Source organism: Poecile atricapillus, chromosome 11 (assembly GCF_030490865.1).
Source record: "Poecile atricapillus isolate bPoeAtr1 chromosome 11, bPoeAtr1.hap1, whole genome shotgun sequence".
NCBI lineage: Eukaryota > Metazoa > Chordata > Aves > Passeriformes > Paridae > Poecile > Poecile atricapillus.
In genome coordinates, this window is record NC_081259.1 from 10,841,212 (window position 1) to 10,863,423 (window position 22,212).

General features: G+C 38.8%; 1 protein-coding gene across 2 annotated transcripts in view; it reads right to left on the minus strand.

Annotated features, from left to right (window-relative positions):
* The window catches only part of SLC12A1 (solute carrier family 12 member 1), a 47,041-nt gene that overhangs the window by 3,765 nt on the left and 21,064 nt on the right, over positions 1-22,212 (minus strand). For both annotated transcript variants that reach the window (XM_058847207.1, XM_058847206.1), the window contains exons 12-25: positions 20,934-21,041; positions 20,060-20,183; positions 19,053-19,154; positions 17,031-17,186; positions 15,280-15,379; positions 15,084-15,195; positions 12,513-12,653; positions 10,499-10,605; positions 9,568-9,650; positions 7,270-7,413; positions 5,220-5,351; positions 4,877-4,988; positions 2,409-2,495; positions 102-237 (exon numbers count right to left, since the gene is read on the minus strand). In XM_058847207.1, the coding sequence (XP_058703190.1) occupies positions 102-237; positions 2,409-2,495; positions 4,877-4,988; positions 5,220-5,351; positions 7,270-7,413; positions 9,568-9,650; positions 10,499-10,605; positions 12,513-12,653; positions 15,084-15,195; positions 15,280-15,379; positions 17,031-17,186; positions 19,053-19,154; positions 20,060-20,183; positions 20,934-21,041 (1,644 nt within the window). The remainder of the gene's footprint in view (positions 1-101; positions 238-2,408; positions 2,496-4,876; positions 4,989-5,219; positions 5,352-7,269; positions 7,414-9,567; positions 9,651-10,498; positions 10,606-12,512; positions 12,654-15,083; positions 15,196-15,279; positions 15,380-17,030; positions 17,187-19,052; positions 19,155-20,059; positions 20,184-20,933; positions 21,042-22,212) is intronic.

A 22,212-nucleotide genomic window follows, 5' to 3' on the forward strand; every position in this document is an offset into this window, starting at 1 on the left:
TTCTAATGCCATATCTGGTATTTCACTGTTTCTTGCTAATCGCTTCAAACATCTGGAGGGTAAGAAAAGGTACATAAGGAAAAAGGTAGGCGAGGCTTTACCTTCTCCTTGAATGCTTCCAGCTCTGCATCTGTAATTTTCCATGGACTCTCTCGCTTTAATTTCTCAGCAGTTGTTATATCTTTGCAGCTTTCATGGAGGCGATATGGTTCAATCATCTCTTCAAAGAATTTCCAGCTGAAACAGGAATTACAAAGGAGGTCTTGCTGCAGGGTATGAACTCACTAACTTACTTCACAGTCACAGTGTATGACAGGCCTCACTGATAATAATTATAGCTGAAAAACATGCAAAATCTTTAACTATTCTTTGCTACATTGTGCCCCAAGAAGTATGTGCCACTTCTGTATGTTTGGGTTATTTGAGGATAATTAAAAGGTTATTTGAGGATAATTAAACACTGCATTTAGCAGAGAATTTTCTGCATTGTCCTGGTTTTAGTAAAAATACTGAAATGAGTTTTAAAGTAACTCCAAACTGCAGTGTATTGGTTACTAATATTAGCAATGAATATGGGTCTCCTCATGAATACTGAACATTTTTCTATTGTTTCAGCACTAGCTGGACCAATCACCTCACTGATACGGTTTTACTGATGGCTTTAATGCAATGGATAAACAGGTGATACAAATTGCCTGAGACAAGGACCTAAAGGAAACAATGTAGGTTTTTTGCTATATCTGAACTCAGAATTGTGTTCAGATTTTCTCTCTAAATTTCAAGTTGTTCCTTGAACTTTTGAATGTTTTGATCTGGAGAACCTTATTGTCCTTCTGTACTTCCTTGCTTCTCCATTGTTGAAAATTTCTACTATCCCACAGAGAGCTCAGAGAATTCCTTTGGTGTGGATGTGGGTGTATTTCTCTGAGCACTTGGTGCTGACAGGCCTCGCTGTAAAGTGGGAGACTGGGCACAGGCTGGCCTTGGCTGTATGGCCAGCAAACCAAGAGATGGGTTAAAGGCCGTGATATGCAGCATTTAGTGTTGTTGTTGCTAAGTTATCAGAGTTTGTCAACATCCTTACTGTCTGTTTCAGTATGTAAAATAGTGATAATCCTCTTACTATTAATGAAATAGATGGGGTGCCAGCTGGAAGAGAGATACAGTGGTCTGTCTAGCAAGTGTCTGGCATAATACTCACTTGTTCAGTTCAGATAGTGCTGATGCAGAAAATGTGTGGTTTTTATATTAATGCCAGATATTAATTATTTTTGATAGATTTTATCTATGTAAAATCTCTGTATTGTACTGGAGGAAAAACAAGATTTGTATTGCACAATTTTTTATATGATTAAAAGTTATTACTTGAGATCCCACTAAAAAGGGGACTTTAGATATCTATAGTTAGAAAATCTTTATATTATTTAGTTGCACTTCTTCAGTCAAAATGGTCCATAGACACCCTGGTGAATCCTGTATTGTTTTTGCAAAGTTCTGTGTGTAAAAAAATGAGACACAATGATTAAGAGCCTAACCTGGGATTGCACTTGAACTCAGAGGAAAGACTTTGGTTGGAGTAAGGGATGGGATGGAAGAGAACATAGCAAGGTGGGCACATTTTCAGAGGAGTTTTAAGACTAAGAGCAATGCTGTGAATTGAATTTAGAATTCAGTTATTCCCCGAACAGCCTGCTGTATACTTTTGTCTACATTAGCAGAACAAATAGATGATTTCTACAGAGATATGTTTTAGAAAGCAAGGACTTTAAGTTTTGGCTTGTGTTTTTTTATTTAGCTAACACAGTTGGAGGTGGAGCTTTTTGGGCACTGTTTTACCAACTTCCTAACCTCTGCTTAAGAACATTAATTCTGTAGATAAGTTAATTTTAAAAACTATTAAGCCTTCATTATATCTGAGAGAGGGGTGCATTATAATATTGTCCTCATGGGTGAGAGAAGTATGCTTGTGTTTTACCAGAAAAATGTTACGAATTTATTGTAAAACCCAGAAAGCTGAGTTGACAAAGATGGCAAGTTTACAGAACTGTGACTTACTGGGGTCTATTGCAACATAAATAAATATTAGAAGTCATCATAAAATATCTGTTAAATTTAGTGGTTCATAAGTATGGTGTCTAATTAGTCTTTACAACATAAAAAGACTACACATAGTTTTGACGCTTTAAGCTGTGACTGTTAAAAGATTATTTTCTTTTTCCTGCTCTTGGTACTTATAAAATTTTTACAATGAAGGACAGTGTTATTTTTTGTGTTGTGATTTGTTCTGGGTTTTTTTTTTGTTTTGGTTTTTTTTTTTGCTTTGTTTTTGTTTTTAATTTTAACATAAAAGAAATAAGCTCTAGATAAAAGCTGGCTGCTAAATACTGGGTTTTGGTAATGCTTCTTACCTCTCTTTGTTGGGTTTTATATTGATATCACAAATGATATTAATATCAGCAAATTTTATTCTGAATTTGCTTAGGAGTGAAGCCATCCTGAAAACAAAAGAGACAATTTTTTATCACTGTACTTCTGAGTGCCTTATATCAAAGAATACTTGTAAATGAGTAAGACAGCTGCATTTTATATCTTATCTTTAACTATATGACAAATTACTTTAAATGCTTGAGTGTTTCAATTTCCAATTACAGAACTAGATTAATGTGATTGCTGTAGCATAATTCATTTAACTGATGATTGATGGAAATCACAAAATAAAAAGAAATTAATAGCAGACAGAGGGCAGGGTGTTTACATTTTGGGAAAACAATGGTACTTTAAGTATTCCCAAAGGCTTGAGTTAAAAAGGAAGAATATTCAATATGTAGTAGGTCAGAATTCTCCAATACTTACAGAAGGCTTCTGTTACTCTGTTACTGTCAGAATGCTGTGAATGGAGTTTTACAATACTGGTAGTGCTTGTGTTGGTGAAAATTTGGTCCAGAGGGTTGATGCCCAATACCTAAAGAATCTTCTTCATCTTTTTAATTTATGAATTTATATAGATCTGCTCACACGTTGTTTTTACACATGTTCATAAAAGAATATACTTTGTTTTTTCCCCAGTTGACAGAAGGAATAGTTTATAGTTTTTGTGTGTTTGTGCTGGGGATAGGTTTAGTTTAGATTTTTAGTGAGGTTTAATTAGGTCAGTTTTGCCTTTGTTTGAACCATAGCTGGGATCTTGTGGTCCTTCCCCACACTTCCTTTTCCCACCTCCTTTTTTGTTTCTATTTTTGGTATGTAAGCCTTGGATTTTGAAAAGATCAGAGAGTTCCTAGGAGCAAACCACGGTAGAAATACATATTTGTTTATGACCTGAGAGTTTACTCTCTTTTTAAAGTATATTTATATAAAAAGAACATACTGTTTGTATAAATCTTGGTGTCCCTTGTGGCACTCCCTCTTTTGAGCACGATAAAGAGCAAAATCTCAACTTCTGTGAAAAGGTTTTAATATTTGGGGAATTATATGCCAGTAAAAGTCCAGTTAAATTTGACTTCTGAATTCAAAATGCATGGCTGAAATTGCACTCGGATGATTTTGTATTAGATCTACCTAGGGCATGGAGGAATCACCTGCATGTGGCAGGTAGGTCATGTTTGGGTTACGCTGCTGTTGGAGTAGCAATACAGACACTGTTTTCTTGGGGACAAACTGGGTCTTTTCAGCTGTCCTGATCATGCTGTTTACTCTGGCCTTTGCAGGACAAGCAGTGTATGCAGGTTTCAGAACTGCCTCTGTGGAATCTGTCATGTTTTGACAAATCTCATCTGGTGTCAAAACTTCCTCCTTCCAGCAGAATCAGGTGACTGGAGGGTCTAGGTTCAGGAGCCTGTTTGCAGTCCTGAATAGCCAAGACTGGGCAGACTCTGGACAGGGAGCAGAGAACACTTCCCAGCAGGTCCTTGAGCAGCTCTAGGGCATTTTTTACCCAGTTATAAGGTTAGTTTGTACAAACACTTGGGAATCTCTTCTACAGAAGTATATTAACTTTAGGATACTGTTTGAAAGTGATGGAACCACAGTGAAGTTTGCTTTATGTGTTCCTTTCTGCTTTAAGGGAACATCCTGTGGCAGCTGTCTTTCCAAGTCACTGTGTTGTAATCCTAGTGAAGCTGGTGATTCTAACTCCTGTCCTTGCACCCTTCTCACTTGTTTGCCACTGGAGTTTTGTCTGGAGATGTTGTTTTTAACTCTCTATGTGGTGCTTCTGCTCTTTATTAAGCAATCACTGACTTTCATCCCAAATTGAGCTGCTTCCACTGGTGGTGAAATGGCTGTGCCTGTAATGTGTAAAGCGCTTAGGAAGGAAAGGTCCTACTTGCAGTGATGATAAAAATAAGTTTGTATTAGTACCTTTCATTTGCTCAAAGGCAAATGATGATTATGAAATCTAGACTTTCTTTAAAACACGGATTAAAATCAACTTGGCCTTAAAGTTGATTAACTTGCTCTTTAACTTCTTTATATTTTACCACAGTTAATCACAATTATGTGAGCTATCTGTCTATGCTATTTGCATGTAAGACCTTCATGTGCAATTTCACTTTCTGTTGCCTGGACAATCTCATGTAAATCCCATAAAAGTAATTATATTCTCATTACAGAGTGCCGACTACTCTTCTCAGAGAAGGCAATATGAGCTATTAATGGGAAAAAGTGCTGGATGTGAGTTTCCTTTGGTAATCACCATTTGCACAGCCTTAAGGGCTATGCCATAACCTTAACACCTTTCAATCAAGTACGGTTTTTTTTTCATGCTGCCCACAGTACCAGTTGTGCTGAAAAATTCCCACCTTCCTGCTGTATATGCATTATATTCAGCATTAATTCAAACTCTTTAAACAAGTGAGACAAATAAAGTTATATTTACACTAGTTTTTCTTCTTCAATCCTATTGACTTTTCCTCCAGTGAAGATTCTTAATTTACAGTTCTTCCACTTCTTTCTGATAGTTAGAATGTAAGGAATTAGGATTGTTAGACCTGGAAGAACACAGAAAATTGGAGGAATATCAAATTAATGCATTGTATGCTAAAAATTCCATCTTTCACTTCAGCAGTGTTGGATGCAAGTTAATTTTAAATTATTTAAGCCTGACATGAAACTGATAATGTAAGTTTAATAAAAAACAGCTTTATGCAACTTCCCAAGTCTGTTTTTATATTTGGTAATAGAGAAATCTCTCCCCCTATGATTTTACTCAAATTCCTTACCTCCATCATCGAACAGCCACCAAATGTCAATTGTACCTTTTCCTTGCTTCTTTCTAAATTGAGTGCTGGCTTCTATCAGCCTCTGATTGAATTCACCCACATGCATTGACTGTATGGTGTTAATGGTGCTCTCTGTAATGAGAAGAAAAAAAGTGGAAGGGTGTTGGATAAGTGAGGCAATAAGTAGCTTTAGGGAGCCAAATGGAGGGAAAACTTCAGGAAAATGACCTGTTTCTGACATAATTTCTATCTTTTTAATCTGTAAAAAAAAAAAAGGTACAGAGTAGGTGCTTTGGACTTTTAATTTTCTTATATACACAGAAACCAAAGCTTGTGAAACACATTGTCACTAGATTATAACATTTTGGAAAAGGTTACCTGATTATTTGTTCTCTGTCTCTTTTTAGTTAATTCACTGATGCCTTAAAAAGCAACTGGGAAATATCTGATCGATTTTAGAAGTGAATGTGTCATTTTGCATCATTCACAAGCTCAGCTGTCTTGTAAAATACAGAGCTTCCTGAAAAGCACAGTCACAGTGGATGAAATGAGCTGATGGGGTGCAGGGGTAGCATAGGTGAAGCTGGAAGTTAGAAAACACGAGCACATATGGGTGCTTCCCTATGCTGATATGGCCACTGCTAATTGGAAATAAATTTTTATTCTTGCTTTTTGCTTGGCTGGCTTTAAAAGGTAGAGTCTTGACTCTGTACTAACAATACCTTCTCTCATTCTACCTTTTTGAGGCCTGTGGCTTTATTACTGCTTCTCTTTCAATGATTTCAAAGAGATGGTATAACAGCAGTATTCTAAGTGGAACAAACAGGCTTCTTTAGAGGTTTTACTCTGATCTGCTAGGTTCTGAAAATGCTTTGTTTGGTTTTCCTGTGTTTCTGGAGTGTGTAAAGGATAGTTCCAAAGCAGTTATTTGCTTTCTTCTACAGTTCTAGAATCTCTGTTGGAAGGTGGAACAACTCTGGGGAATATGAACATAAAATCAGAGAGGTGGGGCTATTTAGTAACATAATCTAATACAGAGAGCCAAAATGTGTAGTATGTATTTACTTTATGCATTTCTCAACTAAGTCAAAAAGGGAAATTGAAACAGGGGTACACACTCTTGGTGGAGTTGTCATAAAAATAGGTTCTACTGAAACAAAATCAACTGAAGCCTGCCAGCTGAAGAATAATGGCATTTTATGTTCCCAGTCTGTAGATCTTCCTGGCACCTGTGGGAGTTGCATGCACAGCCAGATGTAATAGTCTCTGCAGGTGAAAACTCTCAAAATACGTGTCTGTGTACAAGCATGGCTTCAGGTGGGTCATTATCATTACAGCCTAGCAGTTGTGAAATGAGACCTTAAATTGTGTCTGTATCATTTTACTATATCTGAAATGTAATATTGACTTCATCACCTACACATTTAAGTTATGTGTTAATTAGTTATTTGACAGTATGCTGTGTATGTGCTTTCAGTACTATTTTACTAGCTTCACTTGTGCATTTTTATGAAATTATGCTTAGAATATAAAGCAGTTGTGCTATTTTATCCTCTTTTTCAGCTGTGTACTGAGTTTGTGTGTGTGTCTATTAAGTGAAGTAAGATTGCTTGCTCCCTGCATATCGTGCATATGTTCCTATTTTCTTTAGAGAGAAGGAAAAAAAGGCCTCTGTTTAAAAGCTTAGAACATCCTATTAAAAAGAAAAAAACAACCCAAAACCCCCCAACCAACTTGTTCTGTATTCCTCAAACCTTAATAACCATTTAATAACTATTTTTGGCAAGTAGAAGTGAACATAAGCTGAGCTGAGAGGTTTATCTAGCAAATGAGGGGGAATAGTTGTGTTGCAAACATCGTGTTCTACGAGCAGAGGATGTCACTGTGCTCCATTACAGGGTTGTGGCCACAGGTTTGCACAGGGGACATTCTGTTCCAGGGGCTTCTGTGTAGCTCAGGAGTTTTTGGCTTGGAGTAAAGTCCAGTTTGCATACTGGTGAAAGTGTGATGCATTGAAAGGTTGGAAATATGTTGTCATTTTGGAACTTACCCTTCTTTGTTTCGTGTTTGGAGATATTCAATGTGCTGGCTTTTTTGAAGAATCCACAGATGCCCCTTTTCCCTTCTTCAAAATCATTTTCTTTAATGGTGGCTTCCAGTGCCAATCTCTCCTGCTCCAGCTTCTCTAATTCCTCTGTATATTAGAAAGAGAACTGGTAACACATTGCTTCTTTTAAATTAAATCCCTTACTGAACTAATGGTGATGATGTAATTTGTGTTGTAGTGCTTTGTAGACAGTGTAAAGCTCCTGATATGAAAATTTCTTTTAAAATGCTTTTTCTTTGCAAACCAGTAGAGAGAAGGAAGCTGAATTAACCTCTGGAAGCCCTAGCTTGGGGTGCCTGTGCCTACAGCACTGTGGTGTAGCTGCTCTCAGGTGGTCTCTTCCAAATCAGATTTGGTATTATGACATTTTATAGTTACATAAGATATTATTTGTTATGTTTGTGGATATTTAGTTGGTTTCTTTAGCCAAGAATTTGAAAGTACATTAGGAAAGCTGTTTTCCTACACTGAGGAAGCTGAGGTATTTAGTTGTAGCCTGTGGATCTCTTTTCTTAGAACAAAGTCTCATGGTTTGTACTTTGAGATTCTCAGAAATACATAAGGATCCTGAATATACAATCATTTTCCATGCAGAAATATTTTTCACGTTTTAATTTTTTGAGCATTAGCTGCAAAGATGTAAGATTTAGCTAATCCATCCTGTAAACTTAGTAATACAGAAAACAGTTTCATCTTAGCAATATTAGGCTTTTGCTGAGGAAAACATACCATGTGTTACTGTGGAATATATTATGGTGAAGCACTAATTAATATGATACAGGCATTTGCCTGCAGAAAACTTTTTTCATAAGGAAATCTTATATTTACTAAATATGAGGTAAGTTCATTTAAGAGATTGTGTTAAAAAAGTAGAATAAACCCTCACTAGCTAGACATTATTAGCTCTGTTAGCAGTCTCAGTTGCCAACAGAAAGATTATATTTTTTTACTTTTTAATCAATGACAGTCACATACTTTTGATTATTAGACATGGTGACAGCCACAAACTTAATGGTTACTCAAAACTAAAATTTCAGTTTTTCTATTGAACAGAATGCTGTACCAAATAAAAGAGAACACAATGATCATTATTTTCAACTACAATGACTGTATCTGCTACAAAATATTTCTTTGTATTTGAGGCTCCCCCCCTTAATTCTTTCTGAATCCTTGTGTCTTAACACTTGGAGAACATTTGCCCATTTTTAAGATTGCAGAGTTGTTTTTCACTGTATTTTTACAGCTGTTCCAGTGAGTGTATATTTTGAGCCCTCAGTTTCTGACTCGCATGAAGCAGAGATAGGCAGATACCTCTCAGAAATCACCAGGGGGAAAAGAAAAGCTTGATTATTTCGGAATCTTTTCTGAGTCCCTGTAGTTTTGTCCCGTGGGTCTCTAGGCACATCAAGCTGCCAGTGCTGCGCTAGTGTTCATCCACCCTTGTTCCTTAAAGGAGTCTCTGTCGCCTTTTGATCTGCGGCTTCCTCGTTTCTGGGGGTCTCGGTGCCGGCGCTCGCGGGGCTGGAGCTGGCGGCGCGGCCGGCGGGCAGCAGGCGGCAGCAGAGAGCCGCGGGCCCGGCCTGGCCGCTCGGGGCAACCCGCGGCCGGGGACAGAGCTGTCCTGCCCAAAATCTAGGGAATTGTCCCGCCTTTGCCACCCAAATGGCTGTGGGATGGCGGAAGGTTCACCCTTTCCCCCCTGAGATATGCGCTGCTGACCTGAGGAAGAATGAACAAAAAAGGGAGAGAGAGAGAGCTGATGTTTGCTGCGGGTTTCAGATTTTTCTATGGGTGGGAACTCTGTGGGACTCAGGAGTTTCACAGAGATGGTACCAAAAATGCAGCTTCCCATTTCCTGTCTGTCCCGGAGATATCAGGCAGGCAGATAGAGGAAGGTGTACTGAAACCAGGAAGGAAACATGCAGCAGAGTAAGTGGTTGCTGTGGCACGATAAGATTTTATTGCTTTAGTCTGTGCCTGTGCTGGAGCTGCTTTGGGAGTTGGGTTCTCTGGTGTGCAGAGCTCCATAATGTGTGAGGCTTGGACTCTTTCTGTCACTGCCAGTGATCAGCAAGGATTTTGGGCAGGATTTAAGCTGCACAAGCAAGGACGACCTGTGGAAGTTGTGAGTGTAGGAACTATTCTAGAAAGCAGGTGGTGACTCTTGTGAGTGTCAAGAGTCCTTCTTATTGCTTGTGCATCTAACCAGCAGAGATATTCAGCTGTCGAGTCACTACATACCTTGAACCTGAAGGACCTGAGATATATCAAATCCTTGGCTAATTCTGATGATAATTACACCGAGCTCAAAATCAAAGGCATCACTGGAAAGAAAGAAAAAGAAGAGTAAACATGATTTTACATTGTGCGTGATGATGAGGAAAGCTGTTTTGAAAAGATCAGTGAAAGTGTTCACAGGGAGGACAGACTAGGTAAAATTGCAGAAGAAACTGCCCCATATAAATCTGTAGTACTTAATTTATCTTTCCTTATTTAAAAAAATAGGTTTGACTGGGCATGGGAACAGATCAACTATTCCTGATGCCTTTCAGACAATGCATTTTTAGGAACTAGGTTGCCATAGGATAATTTTTTCTCCCTTCTCTGAGGAAATAACAAAGCCGAGGTGGGGTTTGTTGCTCTGTAACTTGCTTCAGCTTCACAAGTGAATTTTCAGCAAGCATCTATGAGAAGCCTGTTCTAAAATGACTGTTTCCTAGCTAAATCCCAACCCACAGAGCTGCTGAGCCTTAGGGACAGATGAGATTTGGACCAAAGCTCTTCCTGTCTCCTAGGCTTAAAAGAAGAATTCCATTATGTTCTCTTATTCCCTTAGTATGTACATTAGGGTTGTTTTTCTCTGAGCTCCTTCCCGCTAAAAATGGGAACATACAGTTCTGCAGAAGCGCTGCCGACAGCAGAGCAGCTTCTTAAGCATTGTCAAGCCACCTCAGCTCTGATGGTGCCAGGTGTTTGCTAAGCAGATCCTATGAGGTGTGGGAAGCCAATGAGCCTTTTTTGATGGGCAATAACTTCAGCCACAGAGGTGGGATGTGTGAGCACAGGTTTGTATGTACGTCCTTGCATTGTTTCTACACATCAAATTCTGTATGGAAATGCTACATTAATCTAGTGTAAGAGGAGTGAAAAAGGAGGTACTGAGCTGACTTACTGTATAATGCCTACATAGTTCTCAACTTGAGTGGCAGGTGCACTTCTCCAGTCCTTCTTAAATCCAATCACCAGGGTATTTGGTTTCATTCTACCCAAGCCTGAGGCCTGCCAATATTAAAACACTGCTTGAGAGAGGTACACATACATGCTTTTACTGTAAATGAAAATGCAATGAAAATGTAAATGTAAATGAAAAGTAATGGCAAAAGATAATTACTTCTGAAGTAATCAGAAGTAATACTGAAGTAATCCAGAACTAAGTTCTGGAGACACAACTAGACTGCATTTCATAAATGCCCTTCATGCTCATATCCATGCAGAAAGCAGAAAGATTAGCTTTAAATCATTCCAACTATAAATTATTTTAGATGACAGAAGTGTAGTTTTGCCAAATTAGCATTCATTTGCATTTCTTCTGACATGCTCTCATTAAAATGGTTCAATAACTTGGAATCAAGAGAGAGTTCAAGAGCTGTTTGTATGCTCATTCTAACATAATGGCATAAAGCTTTTATCAACTTCAGAATACACAGTAGATGAAGTGAGTCTGAAGTCTCTTTAAACATCTCAGATACACAGAGAAGGCATAGGCTCTTAAGAATATTATTTTTGCCTTGAATTTGGAGACTCTTGTTTCATTTGCTGTGTTCTTTTCAAAAGATTATCCAAAATCAGCTGAGCATGCTTTGTAGATAAAATTATGGTTTCTAAACAGGAAAAAGACATGGTTTGTAAAGATATTAGTTTGCCTTCAAGACTGGTTCTGGATGCTAAAACCAGGACAAGTAAGGGAAGTCAGATCTAGATTCAGCTAACCTGGTGTTTATAGTAATCTAAATATTCAGTGAATTAGGAATACTCCTTTAAGAGGAAGCACACAAAACACCAGCGTGTAAAGCTGCTACACTTGCCAACTTTTTACTACTAGAAAACAGAAAATAGGAAAAAGTTGTTGGAACCTTGGTGGGTTTTTGAGTAACACTGTTTATGTTGAAGTCAGTAATTGCTACCAATGTCTTTAGGTTGGAATAGTGATAATGTGGTTATCCTTCTGTTTGCTGGAGAGAATTGCTTGGGGTCCAGTAGTTGACTTTGGCAATAGTGCTTAAGTAGTAATGGAAAGGAAGAGATCATCAGACCATAGCAGTTTTCAAAAACATCAGAAAGATCTCCTACTGAGACAATGTATAAGCCCAAGATGAAGTGTCTTTGTGAGGCTTTTACAGAACAAAGGGATCTTTATTAATAGCATTTCATCTTGCTCAGTTGTACTGTCCATTCTGCAAGTGTACAAAGAACCCTGGTAGGACATCAGTGGGTGACTTACCCAGAGTATTTTAGTTGATTCCCTACTGTCTCAGCTGGCACAGATGTCTTTTCAACAGTGTATCTTGTGAAAAAGATATGAATTTGCTCTACATTTTGCCTCAGTACCCATATTTTTAAATATTCATATATGTGAGAGAGGAAAGGAGATGGGAAAAATTACAGTGTCTCTGTGCCTTCATTATGGCCATTTTAAATGGACTGTTGGAAATTATCTCCTGCATTCTTAGAGTAATAGAAAAATATTGCAGACTTTTATTTAAATTACCTTCTTGCTATTTGCAGAAAATGTATATTACACATTTTCACTTTTCATTTATTGCCAAAACATTCTCAGATATTTAATATGCTATATAATACCAAACAATACAATTGATTTGAAGTGTATCAAGTGTCAGCTGCATAGATATTCATATGTGGCCCTGTAGATGCTTCTCCTTTTTCATAATAGTGTCTTATTCCTTTAGGACAGAATCAGTGTGCCTTGTCTCATAATTGCATAGCCCAGAACTAGATCTTTATGAAATAATCTGTAATATAATATACACGTACCCCCAGAAAGCCCTTTCTGTCTATAACATTACCCATATATATGCAGAGCTTCTTCACAAGCTAATAGCAATGTCTCACATAAAGGGATGCTTTGATGTACACTCTCCTGTGTGTTCTGTAAACAAAAAGCTTACTTGAAGTAGACTTTTGACTCCATCTCTGAAGCTGTCAGCTGCCACTGCTGCATAAAAGGCTTTTCTTTTGTTCTTTGTGAGCCAGGCCTGCTTTTTTTCCATGCCACTGTTCATCTCCTTAACACACAGCTTGCGTGGTCCCTGCATGATACAGTAAAATATTATTACAAAGGCTTTGTATTGTACATCACAGTCATTTTGAAGGAGTTACCTAGTCTGCTGTGGGAGCAAATGGAGGGAGTCAGAAAAATACCTTTCCAGAAAGGGTCCACAGAGATTCAGCCCTTTGAAAAGAACTGTGCTGCAAACATAATTCACATTCTGTTTGAGAGGGCTGAGGCTGTTAATGCTACTTAAATGCAGTCATTCTGACAGAAAAAAGGACTTTTATGGATTGTAACATCTTAAAAAAACATCTAAGGTATGATAAAGCATCTCAGAGTGAATAAAGTCCCTCCCTGACTTGAATATGTAAAAGAGTCTCAGCAGATCTAAATGTACATGGTTAAGTTCCTGTCTACTGACAAAGTAGAAAAAGAGAAAAGACTTGATGCAATGGAATTAAAGATGCAAATGCCTTTGTTACCAGTTTTCTTTCAGTGGTCGTCAAATAATGTAATGGAAAAAAATCCATGTCCATATCCAAGTCACAAGACATCAATGTAACTTAAGAAGAATTTGATCCTGGATGTGTGAATAGCTGGGAATAATAACTTGAACAATAAGCTTCATTTTGAGTAACATAAGTTTCATTGTGAGTAAGAAGAGGAAATGAACAAGTTTTGCCCATCTTCTCTGTCTCTCAAAGGAAAGCACCTGAAGGTGGTTTTGCAACTGGCTTGCACAGTGCAGGTCGGACCCACCCCTCTCCCAGGTGCCACGCTGTCTGTGTCCTCCCCTGCTCCTCCTTTGCACCCGTGGAATGTTTGTGCAATTGTACAAGGAGTCCAGTGAATTTGCAGACTGAGAACTAACCCTGAAAAAGCCCTTACATGAAGGGAAGGAGTAAAAGCAGATAAAGTTCCTTTTACTGGAAACTCTGACTGTTCAAGCCAACATGTAGCCACTACCTCAGAGACAAGTAAACTTGAAATCATCTCTATGTTCTGTTGAGATCTTTATTTTGTCTCTTTCTGAGCCATGTATCACCATGTTCCTGTAAAGTTTCTTGCTGCCTCTTGGAAGAAAAGAATGGAAGATATTCTCTCTGGTGTGGTGTTTCAAAACTTTATGCATCGCTAACAGCGTGTCAGCTTTTGAGGCAGAATGTACTGGGTGTTACATTTATGGCTGAATAGTCTTGCTGTATTTGTTGTGATATATATTGCAGGCTGCTCTTCAATTTGATTGCTAGGAATTTTATCATCTGCTTTTTACTACAGTTTTGCAATTCATAAAGGTTCATTTTGTCACACTTTTATTACCAAGGAAATTAAATTTCAGTTAAGTTGCTGAAGAAATAACTAGAAAGCCCCCCCTAAACAATTCAAAGCTTATATAACAAAACAGTCTTTGGGGTTTTTTTTGTAAAGACAAGAATAAAATCTCAGTTCTCCACAGAAAGTACTAATATTAGAGAAACATGCCTAAGAATTCAGAAAAATTGCTTAAACTCAACTTCAGGAAGCTGCATAGTCTCAGGATCCTGTTGGGATTGGTTCTATGCTTCCTGAATGCAGTGGGAAATCTAACAATAATTATAGTAGGAAGGAATTAGGATCATTCTTTCTTTACAGATTCATTTGATTTGGGAAGAATCACATGTGGATCTTTCATACTTTGTTTCTGCAGAAATGTGGCAGCATCAAATGAAGGATACCTACATTGCTGTAGAGGAATACATTATCATGGCTGGACTGACTCTATTATCTAGATTCTGCTGCCCCATTTAGTGCCATGAGCTGTTTTTTGGGTTTTTTCTCTCTCAAAATTAAAAGGGCACTGTAATATTTAAAATGCATTTTTTCTCTACAATTTTTATTCTGTCCTAATGAGAGATTTGATCTTCATCCTCTCAGATACATCATTTGCTGTGTATTTATATCTAGAAATACACTTTGCTTCTCTCTTTAGATCTCAGAAGAGCATGTTTATCCTCAAAATTAGCATTGTAACAGTTTTGGAGGAACCTCTGCAAAGAGAGCTGATTTACTTGCCAAACCCCAACTCTGCAAATCAGAGACAAAGCTGAAAATAGAACCTGGGTAATTTGACTCCAACACAATAACCCTTCAAATTCTGCGTTTTGTGTGGTTAGGGGATTTTCTGTTTTCTAAACCTAAAATCTTTCCTTGTAATACTTTTTTTCCTCCAAACAATTTTTTTGTTCACCTACTATGAACTTTGAAATACATCTCAGTGAAGCATTTACCAGCAGGCTTTGTATCAGCTGATAGCTTTCGTGTCAAGAATTATGATGAAATTCATTCTCAGTGCAAACCTCTTTGGTGGTGTGCACAGCTGCCAATCAGCACCAGTGAGAACACCGTGTGCTGAGTGAGAGTGGAATTGTAACAGAGACCTGCAGCCCCCACTGGTGCTGGGTGTGCAGATTTGGGTGAGTTCCCTTACCATGTACACTTCACAGCAGATACACAGCCCGTTGTTCTTTGTGAAGCTGTGGGTGATGTCTAGCAGAGCAGGCCTGACCATAGGAGCTCCTGTTAATGCTAGGCACTGTGGTCTGGTGGAGAAAAAAGAGGTTGTATATAATTGGCTGATGTACAGATTCAGGACAAGCCATTGTATTGTTCACTGGAAATCTTACCTGAAGTTTTTCACGTGGTCTTCTACTGTTGTTAATGCCAGAGCGCTGTCTAAGGCATTAACAAAGTAAAGAGCCTGAGTAGAGGAGCCCCAGTTTACTTCTGCATATAATAAAGATAAATAATGCATATTAAACCATGGGCTTTTCCTTACATTCTGTTGCAAAAATCAGCAATGGTGTTCTCTATGAAAAGCAGAGTATATTCTCTCATAGTTTGTAGATACAGACTTGTTCTTTGTGCTTCATAATTGAATGAATTGATTTTGCTTGTGTGATGCAGAAAACCCCATGCGTGCAAATAGTTTTATTCTTTGTTTAAATACTGTAGGGAATGTACTTATTTGTTCCATTAACTTTGTGTCCTTCTCCCATGTAGAAAATGGACAGCCCTGAGTTATGTATGTGGTGTGAAATTTCAGGAAGTGCAAATGAAACCAGTAGGTTGCGAGTGCCAGTTTGCTCTGCTCTACTGTATAGGCCAAAAATTATTCTCCAAGCCCCATTTTGGCGTATACATCTTTTCTCATTCCTGTGCAGCTGTTTGGTCAGTGGAGACATATAAGAAATGTCTTGCTACACTTTGAGATCTACAGGAATGCAGATCAAGTCCTGTTATGCCAAGATACAAAACTAATATTAAGTGCAGCTAAGTGGAGGTTTAGTGTAAAGTCACCTTTTCTAAGGAATATTAGTTTTCTCTGAACCCTTCAGCTGCTGGTAAATTACTGCTGAAGTCACCCTCTCAGCAGGAGACAGGGCTTTTGTACAGTGGCTTCAGTGAATTTAGCCAAGCTTTAAGGTGCTACTTTGCATCAGGGACACTGGCAATATCCAAGGAAAGGGTAGAAATCCTAAAATGTTTTTGACTACTGGTTGAGATGGGTCTGCTTTCCTGCAGCTGATGGTATATTTACAGGGAGAGAAGCACAGACCATCTCAGTGGGTGTGAGAGGGCACAGATAGGGAGGACAGACAACAGCAACAGAAACAGTAACAGACTCACACCAGGTGTTGCTGTCCCAAGTTAACTCCAATAAAAGCACATCTATTGCTGGGAACCATGCTGCTTTTATTTATTGGTTTGGTTTTGTTTTCTGCTGCAGAAGTAATTCAAGTGATTAGCACTGAAATCTGGACCTAGGTTAGTTTTGTTCTGGATATGAATAGCCAGACTGTCTAGTCTTGTACAGCACACAGGTTTTTGAGGACAGCTCCTGTGATTTGCTGAGCTACTAAGTGTTTTTTTCCAGCAGTAAAAGTGGGCCCATCTGTCTTGATTTACAAGGGAGTTGTAGGGAGGTGCTGGAGGATGATCACTTCATAAGTAATTCAGCTTGCATTTTATTGTATAATGGGCAGCAGGTTTACATTTTGGGTGAGGACTCTGCATGAGTCAGCTCAGAGCACTGCAAAATTCAGGTGAGGTTTTGTGCATGAGTGGAAAAAAATTAAGAGTGATACTCAAGTAAAAGCCCAGATGTCATAAAGATGTGGTGGGAATAAACCAGTCTGCTGTAATGTTTGCAGAAAACCCTGAACCACACTTGAACTGCTTGTTAAACAGACAGACACCAGACTATCAACTTCATCTATATTATATAAAGTGGAATTTAACAGGATGCTTCATACTTCCCTCTAAATAGAGATAGCACAAAAAAATTATTTCTAATTCTGTTAGCAGAATTAATTTCTTTAAAATCCAGTCTAGCAGCAAAACATATGCATGTAATAATAGTGGGGTTTGGCCTTACCTGGCTTCTTATATGTTACATAAATATATAGGAAGAGCTCAATGGCATAAGTGATGAGAGCTGCCCACCAGTTGATGACAAACATCACCCCGCAGCACAGCAGGGCTCCAAAAAGTGACACCCACATGTTATAATATCTGAATGCAGGTCTCCAACCTGTTTAAAGAGAATTGAGGAAATTGGAAGAAATATATAAAATATATGAAATATATTGATATCATGGTAATCCATGGTTATTGTGCATAAAATCCCATGCACAGTTTGTTACAGGCTCTGTCAGAAGGGGTGGGAGACATATCTGTAAATTCTTAGGCACCATATGTACAGATACTTTCAGGTGCTGGCTGATGTAGCTTTCAGTTTATAGAATACTGGGTTTTACAGGCCTTCTGCTGCTCTCTTTCCTACTGCTTTGTTCAGCCTGGCTTTGAGTATCTATTCTGTTTATATGTAATTTTGCAAAATTAAAGTTTACTGGTTCAGAATATTTCAGAACATCAGAAGGATTACCTGTAACTCCAGATAATTGATGACTGTGTACTTTTGATGCATATAAACAGAACTCTCTATTGATAGCTAAACACTTCCTGAGAGGAGTGTTTATCCCAACACTGTAAATGCACCTGTCTTAAACTTGGAAATTGCCTAGTCTTGTGGCAGAAAAATAAAATCATCTGCAATTGACTTTAAAAAGATATTATTCCTGCTGCTCTTCAGCTGCACTACTGATTCCGTCCCCTGCTACCAATTAAAATGATGAGGTAAGCACTGAGCCTTCATGGTTTGCAGATCTCTGCCAGGTGTTCTACAGAGCAGATTTTGGAGAGGGGAAAAACACAGAAGATACAAGAGGCTGAGCAACCCTATCTTGGATCATCTTTATAATGAGGGAATGGGAAGGACCTGCTGGGAAGAAATTGTCTGTCCTGCAGCCTTGCAATTATTATGATCTATCATTGTGAATTGGCAAAAATTAACTGGAGGAAATGAGAAAAGAAAAATGGCTGAAGCTCTGACTGAAATGTTAAATAGTGGCAGAGCAGAGTCAGATGTATGGTGATGAAATCTATAGAGGTAATTGTCACTCAGCTCCAAGGCCATATGGAGCAGATCTGCATTTGTTCAGCTCTGCAGGTAATTAGCAGAAGTGCTCATCTTTTCTGCCCTCTAAACAAATGGCACTGTGCAGATCTATAGGAAGGAAGTTGATGCAGGCATTTCTGTCAGTATTGCAGTTTCTTCACATTGGAAATCAAAAATTTATTCCTTGCTCCTTGAGTTGAATAATTAATTCATAGAAGCAGGAAATTGTCTTTCCTGTGTGCTAAACCAGTGTTCCTCAGCTGATTGACTTTATTTCTGAAGGTGTCACCCCTTCATGAGATGGTGAGAATCATTCTGCTGTGGCAATGCACAAGTCTGACAGCCAGAATGTTCCTTTGCTGCAAATGTAGAGGGAGGATCTCAAGTTATCCCTGAACAGGACCTCATTGTGCTTCACAACTGTGCTTTACAATTCTGCTTCCAGGCACACAGCAGAGTTGTGCTGGTGCTGTTTGATGGACCTTTTCTTGCTCTACTCGTTCCCCTCCAGGCAGCATCACTTGTAACACTGTTACTGTGCTTAGGAATCTCCCGGTACATTTGGCTGTAGGTTTGGAGAAGGGAGTGATGACTCCCCACTATACCTTGCTTGCTTCATTGGCCAGAGTTGGCATAAGCTTTTACCCACATGCTTTTTAATAGTGAGGGGAAAAAATACCAGCTTGAGGAAAATTGTTTTTTCTCCAGTGGGATGCACCAAAGCCTTTCTCATCCTGTACAACTGTAGGCATTGTAAGGACTAGAGCTGTTATTTTTATCGTTTGGAGTTAAATAAAATGCCATCACATTCAATAAGACATCAGCTCACATGACTTAGATACTCTACACATACTGCAATTTTCTCAGACATACAGTCTAAAGCTTCCAGAGATCAGACTATAAAGCCCATATTTAAATCACTGCTGAATGCAGACTCACCTGGAGATTTTGCATATGAGGCATGAAAGCAGGAGAAATTTATCAAAGCGTATGAAGCCAGGAAGAAATTGGAGATGATGGGAGCAATGGTATTCAGTTCAGCTGCAAGAAACATACACAGTCATACAGAGGCACCAGTTCCCTGGACTGTTGGCTAGCTGTTTCCTGATGATGCATTAGATCTGAACATTGTCTGCATTTATCATCCATGGAGAGTTTGGGTATTTTCCTGCCTTACTAAGGCCACCTTGATCTACCTTCATCCATATGAATTATGCCTGCTAATCCTGATTTTAATAACATTATGTGCTATGCAGTGTTATACTTGATACTGTGATTCAGCATAGTGTCTCTTAATTATGTAGATCTGATGTAAAGTTCAGAATTTTAAATACATAATTGACAGGATGGATGCATTAAAAAAAAATATTTGTACTTAGCTGCAACTTAGGGGGAATCTGAACTCTCTACTAGACATCCTATTTATTAGTGTAAGACAGGTTGAATTTCTAATCTTGGAAAAACTGATTTAACAGTCCCTGCACTCCTAAATGTGGTACCTGGGATTTTCTTTCACTATTGCTGATAAACTAGGATTTGCTTTGGAGCTGATGGTGGGAAAGACTTGGGCAGAATAGGCTTCCTAATTATCTCCAAATTACCTCAGAGTTATGTGCAATATAAACTGGAAAACCATTTTCAAAGATTGTGACTTATCTGATAGAGTTCTAAGCACTGCCCTCTTCCAACAGAGTGAACAGGAATTGGAGCTACTCCACATCTTGGAAAATGAGGCTGTGGTGGTGGTGGTAAGTCAGTGGAATCACTGCTGGTTTCTTTTTGCTTTCATTAGGAATAATGGAGTTGCTACCAGGACTTGGAGTATGCTTATGTCAGAGCTTACCCAACTGGAAATTTTTCAAACCGCAGCTCCTAATTGTATTATAGTATCAGTTTGTATAATTTCAGAACATGACACTATAGTAGCTGTGTAACATTATACAAACCAATCAAAATGAATGCCATGGCGATCACGAAAGTGAGGACATATCCCCTGATAGGCTCGTTATTTTTTCCGTATCCTTTGGCAAAGAATTCTAGCCCTTTGTAGACGTTGTCCTTGCAAAGAGCCTGGTAAGAAAATCAGCACATAATTCTATTAAGCAGCACTTTCTTGTACCAGAAGTCACTGTCTGTGAGTGGCAGCTTGCTAGGCTTTTGCTAAAAGAAAGTCTGTCTTTAGTGCTTCAAGTACATCAACTGCTGTGGAAACATTTAAATAAGGTGATAACACAATATGCTACTATGTTATTATGTCATGGGAAATGAAACTACAGACATTTAATACTTGTTCAGTGCTTTAATATAAAAAGGTAATTAAATAGCTAAATAGAATCTCGATTGGGAGAAGTTGAAGCATAAATCAGTGGCTTGATGTAATTTGTACAGGTTGTCTCTCCCATACCTTCCGTCTGTCCACACTGCTGCTGCCCAGACAGCTTCTGGACAGCCTCATAAGAGCACACCTGCCAGCACCTGAATCTTACGGACCTGAGGGTTCCTGCTGCTCTTGTGCTTACGGGGTGGCTTTTTGTAAGATAGAAGTGATCCTGAAAGTACCCTTGAAGCTATTTATGACAGGCACATGAGTATCCCCTGCTTCTGCAGCAAAGCTGAGCTCTGACCAAAGGAACATTATCACCCTTTTGTGATGATAAGACCTGCCTTTTTCTGCTGAAAAACATTCTACATATTGTTTTCTCTGTCTCTTCCTGCCACATGTGTCAGTGTTGCTTAAATATACATTACATTTGGCACACAGAGTTCAGCTTTGTCTCTGGAGTAAAACCAAATATAAGGAAATGGATAGTTTAATTTTACCTGGAAAACTTTGGGTGCGCTGACAAGAGATGCTAGAGCTGATGACAGAGTAGCTGAGAAGATGCCAGCTGTGATGAGAGGACCAAAGCCAGACACCATGCTCATCACCTTTAGGAAAAAAATGAAAGTAAAAAGAATAGGCTTGCATTTGGATGCACTTTTTAATGACAAACCCATTTTAGTGCTCTATGTGTCTCTGCTTTTCGTGGTTCTAAATTTAATCTGCTACAAACAGTACTATTATTTCTGATTTAGTTAAAAGGAATGGAGGCAAAGCCAAATTTTTATTCAAATATGCAGCTGTCTGCTGGGGCAGATGAATACTCTGTGAGATTTCCTCACTGCCTTTGCTAACTGATTGCTATATGTAAAAACCTCTACTTGATGAGTAAATAGTCAGCTTATGGACAAGAAAATGAAAATGGCAGCAAAAAGCACCGATGTATTAAATGTGGTTGGAGGCACTTTATTTTCTTTGTTTGTTTTTTTCCCCTTGATTATTTAATATGGCTAAAAATGAGAGAAAATGCCTGGTGGTGCTGACGTAACTGCAGTGCTGCAAACAGTAATAATGGTCACTGTCAGGCCTCCCTCAGCCCTCCCAGGAGCACAGGACTGGCCTCTGTGACCACTGAAGTGAAAGGGTTGTTGAGAAGCACCAGACAAGGAGACTGAAAGATGGATGGATGTGATTGGTGGTGTGTGGGCAGTACTTCAGGAAAGAAACCAGTGAATCCTGAAGATTTGTCAGATGCAGTCATACTGTTTTCTGGCTCTAGCCTGGCAGGGGTAAATGCAAGAAGTGAAAGTTTGGCTGGCTGTAGGGAGGTCATGATTTTAAGGAGTGCCCTGAGTGTGTGCAGCTGAACTGAGGTGGGAGTAAAGATGGTAAATTATCAAGGAAAGAAGGCAAAGTAGTCTATGAAAGGGACAGTGTACCCCTTTCAAGGTGGTTACCCAGCCCTGTCATTTAGCCGAGCCAGCTGGGAAAAAAGCGAGTGACTTTAAAAGCTACAAATGACTCGTTGAAAAGCATTTGCAGGTGGGTGGTGAATTCTTCTCGCTGGCCATGAAGCACAGGGGCTGAACAGAGATCTGGGACCTGTGGTTGTCAGGCTGCAGAACTGCTTTACTTTGATGCTTAGCCTAAGCTGTATTTTGAAGAATAAAAATGGCAGAGAGGCTCTCTCTGGCCTAGGAGAAAGACTCCATTACTTCTCATTTGATTTTTCACTCTACTATTTTTGGATACTTTTTTTTAAGAAGTCAGGACTCTGGT